Source organism: Zalophus californianus, chromosome 9, assembly GCF_009762305.2.
Source record: "Zalophus californianus isolate mZalCal1 chromosome 9, mZalCal1.pri.v2, whole genome shotgun sequence".
Lineage (NCBI taxonomy): Eukaryota > Metazoa > Chordata > Mammalia > Carnivora > Otariidae > Zalophus > Zalophus californianus.
The window spans coordinates 4,825,065-4,840,262 of record NC_045603.1 but is presented as its reverse complement, the minus strand read 5'-3'; the positions used below and the strand labels follow the sequence as shown (position 1 = coordinate 4,840,262).

Sequence of the window (15,198 nt, the reverse complement as noted above, 5' to 3'; positions counted from 1 at the left end):
GAAGGTGTGGCAGAGGGGTGGGGGTGAGGGGTAGCCACTGCGGAGGGCGGGGGGACCCAGGGGGGCCAGAGTGGCGAGGGGTCTTGGAAGTTGGGATTACAGAGGAACGAGGAAGCCTGCACCCAGCTCTCTGGTCCATGGGGCGCCTGCACCGAGGGTGTGCACCTCTGGACAGCCCCTTACACCGTGAGGGCTGCCTGAGTATGAGCCTGGTTTAGGAACCAGAAGGGCCTGGGTTCAATCCTGTGCTACCATGTCACAGCTGTGTGGCCTCAGAGAGATCACTTGGCCTCTCTGAGCCTCAGCTTCCTTGCAATCCCGCCTCCAGGGAGGTGGTGAAGATTCGGGAAGCAAAGACTCAAAAGACATTGGTTTCTTTATCTCCAGCTCAAGTGCAGGGAGACAGGTCAAGAGAGCTCAGATTTGCCACCTGAGCTCATCAGGGGGTTGTCTGAGTGCACTGCCCAGCCTGTCCTCTCCCCAGCCTGCCCCTTGGGCCCCCAGGGCACTATGTCCAAGGCTTTCAAACCTGGCCTGGGCAGGGAAGGGGTGGAGAAGGGGGAGGTGGGTTCTGGACCCTGCTCAGCAAGGCCCAGAGTGGCCCTACTTCAGCCAGCTGTCACCGGGGTTCATGGCTACCATTTGGTTTGATTGAAGGGTCTGAGGCTGAGAAGTCCGAAAGCAATTTACGAAGCCCAGCCCCTCCCTGGGTGGGGGTCCCCTCCATCTGTGGCTCAACTACTTTATTAATGTTTTGGATGGGATACTGGGAAAGAATCATTATCTTTCACAGATCCAGGGGAAGGAATTCACCGGGAGCAGACAGCCAGGGTCTCAACCAAGCCAGGAATAACCTGAACTTGTATTTCTCCCCCTAAGAACGTGACTGTCTTGTGAATTTGACGCTCCTAAACAGGAAGAAAAAATGCATCTGTTTTTCTGCTGGCTTAAGGGAGGGCTCTTTGTTCTCCTTTGTATCACAATTTTAAAACCCCAGGATTCTCTGGATGGAAAAAAAAATGCCCCTCTTTATATTCACGGGAAGAAAAACATTAAGATCCCCAGTAGAAAGCAGGGCAAAAAACATTCTCAAACGAGTCACACAGAAGGAGACAGAATTCTTGAAAAGTATGGGGGAAACATTCAAGCTTCATAATAACCAAAGGAATTCAACTTTCAACAGCGAGCATCTGTTTGCACCAATTAAGTGAGCAAAAAGTGTTTAAAATGACAGTACTGAATGCTGGTGAGCTTGCAGTGAAAAGGGTACACACATCCCACAAAGGCATCCCACAAACACCTGTGAAGCGCCCCCTGGGGACCGGGTGTGGTCCTGAGGAACACGTCTCCCCATCCGAGCACATCCTGTGATGACTGAGCATCCCCGGGGCTCCCGTCCACGGGTGGGAGGGCCCAGAAGCATAATACTCCCAGACATACGCTATGTGCAGTAAAATCCAGGTGCACGAAAGTGGAGCACCAGTTTTCAGGCTGGAAATTGGGAGGGACGCTGGCCCCAGATAAGAGAGAGGGCGGCCTGGCAGGCCCCAAACTGGGCACAGAGGAAAGGAGGCTGAAGAGATGAAGTGGTACCTTTCACGCAGCCCTGCAGTCCCAAAGGCCTCAAACCTCCCAATCCCCAAGGAGCTCGGAGGGGGACAGGGAGAGGACCTCAGTTTCAGTTTTAAATCTAGGCAAGAAATCACAGATTTTCCATTCCGGCACCGGGCATCCCCCAAAGTCCTCAACCACCCAACTACACCAGCCAGAAACCGACCACCAGGACGGGCCTCTTCTGGGAATTCATCCGGCCACGCACCTTACTGGTTAATTCATGATTCCAAAGAGGGAAGTAATTCACTCATTGACCACTCATTCTTTTTCCACCGATATCAATCCCTCCAGCCATGTGTTCGCTGCATCCGCACCGCGTCATTCACGTGCTGATCCGTTCCCTTCCCCTCCCCTCATACCGCCAGCCCTCCCACCGTGGGGTCGCTCGCTTGCAGGGTCATTCCTGCGCAGCCCGTCCTCTCCAGCGCGGACGCACTCACGTGACCGCTCATTCACGCCTCGCTTCGCACCCCATTCATTCGAGGGGCTCCTGGGGTCCTCCCGCCAACCGCTCGCTCTGCTCAGGCAACCGCCTCCAGCGTGAGCGGGCACACACCCACCTTCTTGTCGGCACTGATGAGGAGGGGCTGGACCTTGACGCTGTCGCTGACCACAGACACGGCAGTGCTGGGGGCCATGGCGGCGGCATTGCTGGGGGCGGTGGTGAGGATGGCATAGGCCACCCCGGCACTGCTCAGGGGAGAGGCGATGGCGGCGGGCTCAGCGAGGGCCTGGGGCTGGCTGCCGGGTGCTGGCACATGGCTCACGGTGTTGTTGGCGGTGGGGAGGGCTGGGCTGGGGTTCTTGATACTGACCACGGTGGCCTTCTGGAAGGTCGGGGGCTGCTTGGGTGGCCGGTCCCGGCCTGGGGCGACGGGGAGGCTGTCTGGAATCAGAGTCTTTGGCCTAACCTGGGGAGGGAGGGACAGGTGCATGGTCAGACAGACACACGGGCAGGTGGAGGGGGCGGCCCTGAACCCAGCGGGGACTGGAGCACTGACGTGGCCGGGCTCTGAGCCCTCCCATGTTAGACGTGAGGGGACAGCAGTGGAGAGGCCCCGGGGCTCAACTCTGGGCCGAAGCCCCTTCCAGCCGAACTCAGATAAGATGGTGAAGAACAGGGAAGGAGGGGTGGGAAAGCGGCACGGGGACCAGTCAGGTCCCTCTGACGTCAGAAGTCCACAGAGCGCTGTCGCTGGGGCAGGGACCGGGAGGGCCGCGGGGACTCCTGGCCCCCCGCTCGGTCGGCCTCCTGACCTGGAGGGGGCCGCCGCTGCGTTCCCTGTGAAAGCCATCATGCCGTAAGCCGGAGATGGCATAGGTCACCCTCTGAGAGGCCCACACGCAGGGAGTTAAGGCGGGTGCAGGTGGCTAGGACGCGGCTCTGGCCAGGCCTCCGGACGGCTCGTCTGCGGCCGATCCTGCCCCTCCGGGGCCCGCGCGGTCTCGGGCGCGCACCTCGTCTGTGCGCTGGGGGTGGGGAGAATGCACAAAGTGATGCGTGCCTCCCAACTGTCGGCTGGCACCAGCATCCCAGCACTCCTGCCACCAGAAATGAGCCTCACGCCAACCCCGTGAGACCTGCGCTAGCTCCGCCCTCTTAGGGACGAGGAGGCAGATGAGGACGTGCCCCCCCCTCACCTTATTTGAGCCCCACTGTGACTGCATTGTGAAGTAGGTATTTGGCCTATTCTACAGATGAGCAAATTGAGGTCTGGAGAGGAAGGGACTTAGCCCAGGAGAAGAACGACGCCCCAGCCGTCACTGTTGGGGGAGCGGGACTCGCACTCAGGACTTCCAGAAGCCTGCCTCGCGTCCGTGCTGGCTGACCCCACCCAGCACCCCCACCCTGGCCAGTGACTCTCGTGGAGGGAGGGGTTCAGGGTGGCTCCCACAGGGCTCTGTGACCTCGCGCAGGTCAGCTCAGTGCCGCGTGCCCCTCAGTCAAGCTGGTATCATGTCTGTCTTCTCCTCCCCAGCGTCCGCCGTGGAGCCGGCCTCAATTCTAGCGATTCTAGGGTCCTTTCCTTGCCCCCGCCAAGTGGGCCTTCCACCACGAGGGCCTCCCCCCATCAGGGGACCCACCAAGTCGTATGATCTTGTCCTGCTCTGTCCTGGTACGTGGGGTCGGGATCAGAGCCTGACACCAACACCAATACTGAACGTGGGAACCTCAGATGGCCAACAGCTAGGAGACTGCTGCGCTCTGCCTCTGCAGAGGACGGGTGGGGGCAGATGGGGCGAGTGGTGGTTAATGAGGATCCCCCGCTACGAGGTCAAGGGAAGCCGTTCTGTGCTGTCGGCAGCCCCCCCCCCCCCCCCCCCCCCCCCCGCCGCACCTGGTCACTCTGGTTCACAGTGGCCGGGCAACACCATGTAATCCCAGCTCTGCATATGGGGGAGCCGTGCCCAGACCGCGGGGGCTGGGCTCTGAGCATGGGGGCCTCCAACCCAGAGAAAACCTATTCAGGGGACCCCAGAGCTCATGACTTTCAGCCGGTGCCACTTGGAGACGAGACGTGTACAGACCCAGGCCGGGCCTCCTCCCACGGGGGCCTACGGAGGCCTTCCCCACCCTCTATGCTCTCTCCTTTCTCCGGGCCTGTTGGGATTCAGCACGGGTGGGCACTCAGGAAAGGTTGTCACCAGGACAAGAGCTGCCCTTTATCATCCTCGAGCGAGGGGCATCTGTCAGGCACTGTCCTCACCCCTGAGCCACCAGGGTACTGCATACACAACACTCGCTCAAGGCTGAGCACTGATTAACCACTAGCAGGCATGGCTAAAAAGGCGCTGGGCCATCTGGTTCGGCCTCGCGGCCACGAAGAACACACCTGCACCAGTCCCTCTGCAGGAGGGGAGCCTCGCCGGGTTAAGAGGCCAGGTGAGTTGTCCAAAGTGCGGAGCCCAATCAAGGATGCCGTGGACCGAAGACAGGGTGCCTGGCTTAGCATCTTGCTGCCTCCCCCGAATGAATCGTCTTATGCAGAGTTTCTTGCACTGTCTTGACCCATGGTTTAAAATCTTTATTACCTCATGACCCAGTCCAGAAACAAGCTATTCAAGAAACCACATTTAAGGTGCATCTTGATATTTTCTGTTCTACTCTAGTTCAGCTTCGTTTATTGCATTAAAGAAAAAAACAAAAGAACAAAAAACAAAAACAAAAAAAAAACCGTGGTCCAGACCCACTAAAATGACTTTGCAATTCCTCATCATAAAAACCAGGTCTTGTCGGAAAGTCTGTCTCTTCCCCTGACAGGCAGATGAGGAAGGAGGGGGATGGGACACGCCCAAGCGGGTCCTTGCCCAGCTCAGTGCCGGCCTAAAACCTCAGTGCTTGAGGGTCTGGGGATGAACAGGCAGATCCCCCCGGGGCCCACCATGAGCTGCTTACCTGAGGTAGCACCGCCGCTCCTTGCCCGGCCAACCTCTGCAAGGAGCTGACCTGAGGACCCGTGACAGGCACTGCAGTGATGGCTCCCAAAGCCTGAAAGACAGGAGGGGGCACTGAGCCGGGACCAGGGACACCGCGATGAGGTCACCAGGGCCACCCAGCAGGTGCGCGGCTCTCACCACCTGTCGGGTCATGGGGACAGCAAACTCGGCTCTTCCCTTTCTCCATCAGGAGTTCACCACCACAAAAGTATGTTTTCATCACGCAAGACATTTTGGAAACCAGAGAAAGAAACAGGATGGCATTGTCCAGAAGACAGTCCTCAGCTTCCTTTTTTACAAGTAAGGTTTTTTTATATTGATACCCATCTACTAAAAGCCAACAAAAATCAACATTAATCTATACTTTGCACAATTATTTTTATAAACAACAAAATGAATCCAAGACCTAAAGGTAAAGCCTAAAACTAGAAAACTAGGAAAAAACCACAGGAGAAAAATCTGTGGGACCCTTGGTTAGGCAAAAGAGCCTTAGATATAACACCAAAACCTGATCCATAGAAGAACAGATTAACAAACTGGACTACAAAAGAATTTAAAAGCTCCTGAAGCTTAAGTGTGAACAGAGTGAAAAGCCCCAGACTGAGAACACACACTTGCAAGTCACCTCTCTGATAAAAGACTGGCATCTGGACTATATAGAAGAACTCTCAAAAGGCCATCAACAGAGGGGCGCCTGGGTGGCTCAGTTGGTTACGTGTCTGCCTTCGGCTCAGGTCATGATCCTGGAGTCCGGGGATCGAGTCCCGCATCGGGCTCCCTGCTCAGCAGGGAGTCTGCTTCTCCCTCTGACCCCCTTCCCTCTCGTGCTATCTCTCATTCTCTCTCTCTCTCTCTCAAATAAATAAATAAAATCTTTAAAAAAAAAAAAGATGCTAAACAGCATTAGTTGTTAGGGAAATGCAAATTAAAACCACAATGTGCTACTGGGGCCCGCCTACTGGATGGCTGCATTTGAAAGGACAGACCAAATCAGGAGTTGGTGATCCTGTAGAGCAGCTCATCCACTGCTCTTGGGAACATAAAATGGGACAAGAACACTGCAAAACAGCCTGGCCATTTCTCATAAAGTTCAACATACATTTAGTGCTATGGACTAAATGCTTATGTCCCCCCACCCCAATTCCTGTGTTGAAACTCTAATAAATCTTAAAAAAAAAAAAATTCACATGTTGAAATCCAGGCTCTCATTGTGAGGGTGTTAGGAGGTGCGTAAGTCAGGAGTGTGGAGTCTTATGAATGGAATTGGATTAGTATCTTGTAAAAAAAAGGTTCCAGAGGGACCATGAGCCCTGACCCCATGGGAGCCCTGACCCCATGTGAGGACGTGGCGAGAAGTCCCCCAGCCAGAGAGGGCCCTCGCCCGTGCACAGCGGCGCGGTGATCCGGGCCTCGCAGCCTCCAGAATGGCAAGCAGTGAATGTCGGTGGGTGCTCTGCTGTAGCCGACTCGCCTGGGAATGCCAGCCGCATCTCTGCCCACAACGGCCGGGCGCGGGAACAGGCCCACGGCCGAACGGCCAGTGCTGTCCGCACCCAGTGGACTATCGCTCGGCGATCAAAAGGAAGGAGCAGCTGATAAACACGCAACCACAGGGAGGCACCTCGGAACGATTTGGCTGAATGAAAGGAGCCAGGCACTAAAATAAAAATAAATTTAAAAAAATAGAAGAAGGACATACTGTATGACGCCATTTCTATAAAATTCCAGAAACAGCAAACTCATCTCCAGGACCAGGAAATAGGTCAGAGGTTATATGGAGATGGGGGGATGGGAGGAAGGGATGATGAAGACACCAGGCACTTTGAAGGGGAAAAGGATGTGTTCACCATCTTGATTCTGGTGCTGGTTTCGTCCATCCCTGGAGGACACAGCGGAGGGTCCACGAACCACAGAGCTGCTACTCCCGATTGCGGGATGGCTCCTCCCGCCTCTCGAGTTCGCCACCTGCCCCGCGTGGGTTCATGTCCTTAAGCCAGCTGCCTGCCTCTCTGTGCAGAGCCAAATCCTCCATATTTAACTTGAAATCCACTGTGGACAATTGTCAGAACAGAGCTTTACGTGCAAAGCAGGTAGCATTTAAAGACAGACGTGGTCCCTTCATGAGGAGGTTTCTCGATTCATCGCGCCATCTTCCGTCTCTCGCCAGCACGGTTCAGTGACCAGTGCTAGAAGAACATCCCAAGCACACCCGAGGCCCACATTTTAAAAGATTCTGCCCCACCTTCTGCAAGGGGATGAGTGTACAAGGTTCTGCCCTCCCGGGCCCAGGCCTGCAGGCAATCAGCATCACCATCGGATCCCTGCGCCGGCCCAGGCAGGGACAGGTGGAGGCAGGCACGGAGCCCCATCTGATTAACAAGCTTCCAGGGGATTCTGCCAACCTGGAGACCACAGGCTGAGAGGAAGACGGCCTGTCCCTTCGCAGGTTCTGCATCAGAGACCCACACGGACGCTTGATGTCACCAGTGAGTAAAGCTGTGTGGTCCCCGGACTGCAGGGATTCCTGCGTAGATGGGGGCCGGCCAGAAGATCCTAGGGCCACAGAAATACATGCCCAACACCCATGGGAGCCAGAGAACAGGCGTCAACCGACTTTCCCTGGGAATTCCCTGCTGGCTTAGATGCCCCCATACAAGCCCTCCGGATGCCGCCAGCCTGTGGGGAGGGGCTGGGCAGCCCTTCCAGATGAGGAGTGTGCACCCCCTGCATGTGCGTCCAGTCTTCGTGCGTCTTTGAGCCCATCAGCATACAGCTGTGAGGGCTGCCATGTGTGTTTACTTTGGGGGTGTTCCTATGCACCAGCCATTCGTTTCTCTGGGTGTCCACTTTGGTGCATGTGTCTCTGTTCTGGGCACTTTCCTGGCTCTCTGTCCATGTGCCTTGTGGGCTCGAAGCCTTCATTCCTGGTCGGCACTTGGCTCTCTCTCATGTGTTGTCGGACTTCTGTCCATGTGCCTTAGGAATTTACCGTCCAGGAGGGGAAGGACGGGGACCCAGAGAGACTCGGGTGGATGGAAGCTGCTGGAGGCAGAGACCCTGAGGTCGGGGTGGGTGGGCGTGGGGAGGGAAGGACAGGGGGAGCTTCGCTGACCTCATTCTCCACACTCAGTTACCAAGAAAGAGACACAACGTGCCACAGGGCAGTTCTTGGACGCCTGCAGGCTGCCCACAGAACAAACAGCATTCACCTGCTGACTCCATCAGCGAAAACACTGACTGCAATGGTCAGGGGTGCCTGACCGTGCTATGGTGTGTCGGGGTCCCTCTGTGCCAGGGCAGCGGGAGGAGCCCCGAAGACGGGACGGGTCCCGGGTCAAAGCCCGAAGTCCCGGGCTTTTAGGAGGAGTCTGCTGCCAATGGGGCTCCCGAGCCGGGTGCCCCCAACCTCCCGCTTCCGGGGACACCCGAGTCACCTGCTGCCACCGCCTGCTCCCCATCTGTGCAAGGCAGGCTTCGGGGGGGCCCCCTCCAAGCCCCAGCTACTTGCTTCTCTCTGAGGTCTGCCCCCAGAGTGCGTTCTTCCACGTCCTTATAAAGCTTTAATTAACAAGCTGAAAAGGCATTTTATCTGGCAGGGGCTGACCTTCCTGCTCCGTGTCAGAATTTATCGATACCAGCAGAGACAATCATCTCGGTGGCTCCTTCACGAGGACCACAGAGTTTATAGCCACACTTTCGCCAAGATAAATGAGCTCCTTATGACTACACTTACAGCTCTAAGCATCTTAATAGGAAGAAAAAGGGCCATAAAAGTCAAAGATAACTTCAAATTTTTCCTGCATTGGCGGAGTCCCTGGGGCAGCCTCGGAGAAGCTCAGGTGTCAGGTGTCACAGCTGCCCGTCCGCGTGCTGGGGACAGACCGGCTCTGACACCAGCAGCGTGTGGCCCCCTGGCTCTCTGTGCCCAGTCTCCTTATCTGCAACAGGAAGAGATCTCGCTGCACGGGGCATGCGAGGGCAGAGGGAGTGGGCGCCGTGGGGTCCGCATGCTGAGCACTGGGTGGTGGGGCAGGGGAGGGTCCATCCCATCCAGCCTGCCCAGAATTCGGGAGGGACGGGACTTGTGGCATCAGCCTGTCCGGGTACCAATCCTGGCGTGGCCCATTTCTTGTTGGGCAAACCTGGGGAAGCCTCATCCGCATCCCCTGACTCTGAGGTGGGATGTGCGTACTTGGCTCCACCCTCCATCAGAGTGGAACACCCGGGGGCCCAGCCGTGCGAGAAAGTAGTAAAGGAAACCAGCACTACTGTGACTCGGGCTTCCGGCCTGCGCTCCCATCAGCGGTGTTTCCTTCTGTGTCAGAAGACAGACAGGGAAGCAGGGCTGCCTGCTGGGCTCCCCCGAACCCGAGGCCGGGGTGAGCCATGGGGCCACGCCCCTGCTGGGTGGAGGTGCTTTCAAACTGCCTTGTGGCGGGTCCCGCAACTGTGGCCAAGACCCCCCTGCCGTGGCCTCCCTGGACCTCTGGGCAGCACCGGATGCCCCACCCCCACGGGGACCCCCTTGGTTCCCTCGGTTGCTCAGCAAACGTCCCGGAGCACCCACTGGGTAGCTGGCCGGCAAGCTGCTTGGCCCCGGGGAACTGGGTGGTGGGCCCGGCCTCACAATGGCTGCTCCCATCCCAGCCCCTGACCTGATGGATCAGAACCGGCTTGCACCTCTCTGCTCCCCTGCGGGACTTGCAGCTCCCAGAGTCGCCAGCCCAGGTCCTGGCCCGAGCAGGAGCCTGGTGAAGGTGTGTGATGTCTGTCATCAAACAAGGAGGGTCTCAGGCCTCCAGTGTCCAACCCGGGCACCCTTCCTTCACCCCTGCAAACACGGGCGGCAGAACTGAGCCCGCTCTCCACACACGTGCAAACCTGCTCCCCGACCTCCGGGCCTTGGTTCTGAGTCCTGCACCCAGAACGACTCCAGACCTCACAGAGCTGCCCTCTCAGTGGGACCAAGGGGGTTTCTGAGGTGGCCCCGTCCAGGCCATGTCAATGCGTTCCTGATGCAGACAGAAACCCAGCGGTGGGGGCTGGCCCACCTCCAGGATGGGAGAGGGCATCTCCCTTGCAGCACCTCGAGCCAGGCTCCAGCCCACCTGACCCCACAGGTCAGCCTCGAACGCTCAACAATGGGAAGAGCAACCGTCACATCTTCTACCACATCCGGGCACCACATCCGGGCACCATCCATGGACAGGTGTCCACCTGTACTTTCCTCACGGCCCCCCAGCAGGGCCTGGCCTGCGGACAGCCGGGAGGGAGACCGGCAGCCACAGCCAGCATCACAAAAGCACCAGAACTGATGGAGAGTTCAGTGCCGCCAGCTCGCAGGGCCTCGGGGGCCGTCTGCCTCTCCCACGCGCGCCACGGCCCCCAGGACAGGCGGCAAGTCAGTGGAACTCAGTGTCCAGACCCCTCCTCTTTCCTCTCCCTTGACGCAGGAATGGTGCAGGGGGTGGTGGGCATGGGGTCACAGTGAGCCCCTCCCCCAGGCCACTTCAGGGACAGAATGGGCAGGGAGGGGGACAGACAGCCAGCATGAGTACTGGTCGGGTGGCGGGCCTGGGTGCCCACGGTGCGGTCAGTGACCAGAACAGAAAGTGACCCTGTAGAGGGGACCAAGACGAGGCCGGGTCACAGGCTGACCCTTAAGGACCTCGGAATTCATCACAGGAGCAGTGGCCTCTCGGAAGGAGGCTACATCACAGAGTGACAAGTCTAAAGTGCGTGACTGTCCCTCTCCTTATTTGACCCTATGTGTTCCGAAGGGGGGAACAGGACCAGTGGGGCTGCGGTTCGCTGGGCACCCGGGTCAGTGAGCGGCAGAGCCGGGGTCCGGATGGGGCCCCCTCCACAGCCCTGCGCCCCGTGGTGGCTGGGCTCTGGTCAGCACTGCAGACCCAGAAGAAGGAGCTGCCCCGGAGCCCGCCTGCCTGTATCCGGGCACGTCCCCTGTGACCTCCGCTCACCTCGTCTGGGAGGGCGCTGTCCAGGAGGGGACACGGGTCTGGGACCCTCTCTGCTGGTCCGGAGTGCCGAGCACAGCTTTGAGGACAGCAGGGAAGGGCACGTTCCTGTTTCTCAGGCCTCTCCAGCATCTGGGAAAGTGCGGAGCTGACCGGAGCTGGGCCTCCTGCTTCCTGCCCCCCATGTGGCTCCCCACCTGCCCCCAGCTGGGTGACAAAGTGGGGCAGCCGCCCCGGGGCCTCCAGAGCCACCCAACAGCCCCTGGGAAGGTGGCCTGGCCTCCCGTCCCTCCACGTAAGCCGCGTGGTTGTGTGGCTTCTCCGGCTGTGATTTTCTTCCCATCTTCAGAGAATGGCCAAGAAGCGGGGCAAACATAACAAGGCAGCTCCAACGTCGAGAAGTGCCAATAAATATTAATATAACAGAAGCACCACTTCTGCTGTTGTGCGAAACCAGTTTATTACTCACCGATGAAATCCGCCTGCCGCCTTTGCCGCTGCGGGGAAGGACTCAGGTAGCTCCGCGTGCGGCCGGCGAGCTCCCGCTCGGCCCGGCCACGACCACCCGCCCAGCCCGCTGCCCCCACGCCGGCTCCCGCTGACCCCAAGCTCGTCCACGCGGGACCATCGGGGGCCACTGGGGGTTCGGGTCTGCGTCTACCCCTGTGACCGGGCACCCGCCCAGAGCCACGGTCCCCAGTCGGGGCCAGCCAACCTGCATGCAAATTTCATTCCCCTGCTGGCCTGGGTCCTGACAAGTGTCCCTCTCACCTCCTGTCGAAGCAGGGGAAGCGGGAACCGCCCTCCCTGCTCAAAGGACCTGAGGGGAGGGGAGGAGGTGTGAATCATTCCAAGGGCTCCTCCATTCACAAATCTGCATCAAGGACCAACCGAGGCAAGAAGGAAGAGAGAGAGGGGCCAGGGGGTTGCCCGATGAAGCGAAGACACGCATGCCCAGGTCTGCAGGTCCCCTTCCGGGCACGTACCCCAGGGCCACGCGTGCCAGGGACACAGATGGGAGTGGCTGCAAGACTGCACCTGCCTCGGGGAAAACGAACTGTCCATCGGCAGGGGATGGGTCAGCTATCTTGTCCTTACGATGGAGAGAACATTCTCCGGCTCCCAGCAGCCAGAGTGATAAGCCAGACGTCCACGTGTCACCACAGAGCCTGGGGACGAGCCCCGAGTAACACCCACAAGTGCTACATGCCACCTGACACCATTCACATCTAGCAAGCACCGCCCGGCTGTGGTTTGCTGATGTCTAATAAACACGCAAAACCGATTTATGATTGTGGTTGCCCTTGGGGAGGGGAAGGGAGGGGAGGGGAGGGATGGGGGAAGGGGGCGTGGAGGACACCTACTTCTTCTGCATGTTTTACCTCTTCACAAAACGATCAGAGCAAATGTGACAAAATGCCTGTTTATTCATTTGGGCAAAGACCATATGGAGATTTATTAAAGTTCCCTTCGTGTATCTGTAATTAAAAAAAAAGCATAAAAGGAGGCAGAGAGGGCTCTGTACAGAGAGGAAGTGGGAAGCCTTTCTGCAGGAGGTGGTGTCTGAGCTGGGCCTTGAAGGATGGACCAGAATATTCAAGTGGGCAGCCAGGTAAGTGCATGGTAATTAGGAGAGACAGGTGGGTGGTAGGAGGGGTGAGGGCACCAGAAACAGGGGCATCGAGGGGCTCTAAGCATGAGGGACTGGACCACAAAGCCAAAGGTGGGTAGTGAAGGAGGAGTAGAAGGTCAGGCAGGGCCCTGAATGCCACATCCAGGAGCTTGGCCATCCCCTTGTGGGTGACGGGGAGCCATCGGTCTTTGTAGGCTCTTGGATGGTGTAGCCAGGGAGGAAGCGGGCTTTTGTGTGGAGGTCAGACCTGAGGCCAGGTGGTAAGGTGTGGACTGTGAGCCATGGCAGAGCCCTCTGGGGCAGACAAGAGGCTGTAGGTGGTTCTTAACTCTTCTGACACGATGGATTGCTGGCTGCCCGCGTCCCTAAACGGGCAGAACTCCTGAGTTCTGCAGAGGCCTGTTTAGCTCTCCCCCCAGGACTGGCTGTGTTGTGAGGTTCTTGCCCAGGGGCACCCACACCTGCCGACCCTGCCCTGGGCATCCTGCTCTCTCCTGGGGTCCGGGAGGTGGTCGGTCCCTAGTGCATGACAGCTCCAGGGAGACGGGCGCTACGCCCAAGGGAGCTCTCAGGAGACTAATGCTGGGTCTTAACAACAAGAACGCTCTTCCGATACCAGCTTCTCCAAACCCCACAGGGAGACGTTTTCTGAAGCTCAGACCCGGGGTTGCTGCACACAATGCACCTCCGGGCAGACCCATTTACTGAGTGCGCCATGGGGGGCCGTACTGGGTCCCGGTGACCCTGACCGAGCAGGCCAGCCGAGGCAGGCTGCCCAGGGCCACTTAACCAATGCAGAGGTCCTTCCAGGGGAGGCCGTTCTTAATCGGAAAGCCCCAGAAAACACAAGGGGCTACTCGGCGCTGACATTTAAAACCCCCTCTCAGCAGCCCGTGTTGCAAAGTGGTTGCATTAACTTGAAAGGGTGTAATTTTATGCTATTTAGCAGGAAATATACACTCTAAATGGCATCGTGGACTGAGGACTGGGGGCTGTGATCTTGAGGGTAAGCCAAAAAAAGCCGGCCACGAGTCCCTGGCAACCACAGGCGGGTGCGGGGGCGAGGGCATGCTGGAACCTTCCTCACAGCGGACAGCCTTGGGAAGCCGTGCCTGCGCTGCGGCTGGGGCTGTCCGTGGGACCAGCTAAAGCAGCCGCGTCACACCCACAAAACTGGGAAAGAAGTGCCATTTCTGAGAGAGCACCGGACTCAGAAGCACAGAAGCCAGCCAGGACCCCGGCCCAGGACCACCTGCCTGGCCCGTCGGGTGGCCCCGTTCCCTGAAGGGGGCTGCTGGAACGGAAGCCCCTGGCTAGAAGGCCCAAGAGCTGGCTGCCCTCCACACACGCTGCAGGGGTCCCCTCAGGGAGGAGCCCGGCCCCCGTGAAGATGTGGCCTCGCAGCCCTGGAGAGGACCCGGTGAGGCCTGTGGTAAAGAGGGCCCAGGGACAGCAGCTGGAGCCTTGCGGCCGTGGGGAAGAGCCCGGGGCTACTTTTCCTTCCTCTCATCAGTCCCCCGGACCCTGCTGTGATGGAGAACATACAGTAGGGAAGCCGGGCGGTGGGGGGTGGGGAGGGGGCGGACAAGGGCCCCGGGCCAGAGGGAAACATGGAATGGTTGGTGCCTGCCCTTCCCGGGCCTTGGTCCCCACAGACCACCTGTCCCCCTGGCCTCAGGCCCCCTGCTTTCTGGGACGTGGAGCGTTTGTGTCTGCTCCTCGGCAGGAGGCCTGGGAGCAGCTACCTGGGCCCGCGGATCCGGAGGCCGTCTTCAACCAAATCACAGTGACCACCGAATGCAATCGATGGGGGGGTGCTTCCAATGGGGAGTATTCTCTCCCCACCGGCCTGCAGGCCTCGGGAAGATAATAATTTCCCACGTGACTGGCGGACGCACGCTCCCGCTGGCCTCAGCCTCCTCATCCCGCCACCTCCGACAGCCCGGAATCTCATTTAGGGGACGCCCATCTGCATGGAGCCCGGGTTAGCGCTCCTCCACCCCTCCGAGAATGAGCCCGCCCTGGGCAGTGACCCAGACACTCTTGGCTTCCAAAAGGGGGCCCCAATGTGCAAAACAGAGACACAGTCTACTTACTGCGGTGAATGGTGCAGAGCTCAGCACGCAACTCCGTGGATTGTGACCAAGTCTACGCCCAAGTAACCACCATCCAGACCAAGATACAGAACCTTTCAGCAACCCAGGGGCTCCTGAGTCCCCCTCAAAGCAGGGCCATGCATTTCCACAAGGGTTCTAGCTGGGGAAGCAGCATCCCGTGTGGACAGGTGGAAACAAGGCAAGGTTCCCACCCAGTCTGTGGGGTTACAGGCTCTAAGCAGGTGCTAGACTAGGATGTGAACTCATGACTGGAGATGCCAGCCAGTGAGCCTGTCCCCACTCGGTGCCCACTCAGCCCCCACTCAGCCAGCACAGACGGAGGTGGATGGGAGGCTCCTGCCCACAGGGAAGGGAGGGCATGGGGGTTGACGTTGATACAGCACCTCTGTGCGTCACAATTCTGGGAGATGAGTATCAG

At 58.6% G+C, this 15,198-nt stretch overlaps 1 protein-coding gene across 4 annotated transcripts in view; it reads right to left on the bottom strand.

Moving 5' to 3' along the window:
* The window catches only part of PHF21B (PHD finger protein 21B), an 88,141-nt gene that overhangs the window by 16,974 nt on the left and 55,969 nt on the right, over positions 1 to 15,198 (bottom strand). For 3 of the 4 annotated variants that reach the window (XM_027595810.1, XM_027595812.1, XM_027595811.2), the window contains 2 exons: positions 5,012 to 5,104; positions 2,175 to 2,525 (listed from right to left, as the gene is read on the bottom strand). In XM_027595810.1, coding sequence (XP_027451611.1) covers positions 2,175 to 2,525; positions 5,012 to 5,104 — 444 coding nt within the window. Of the gene's footprint in view, positions 1 to 2,174; positions 2,526 to 5,011; positions 5,105 to 15,198 lie in introns of those variants that run through there. The other variant, XM_027595813.1, reaches the window with a different exon arrangement.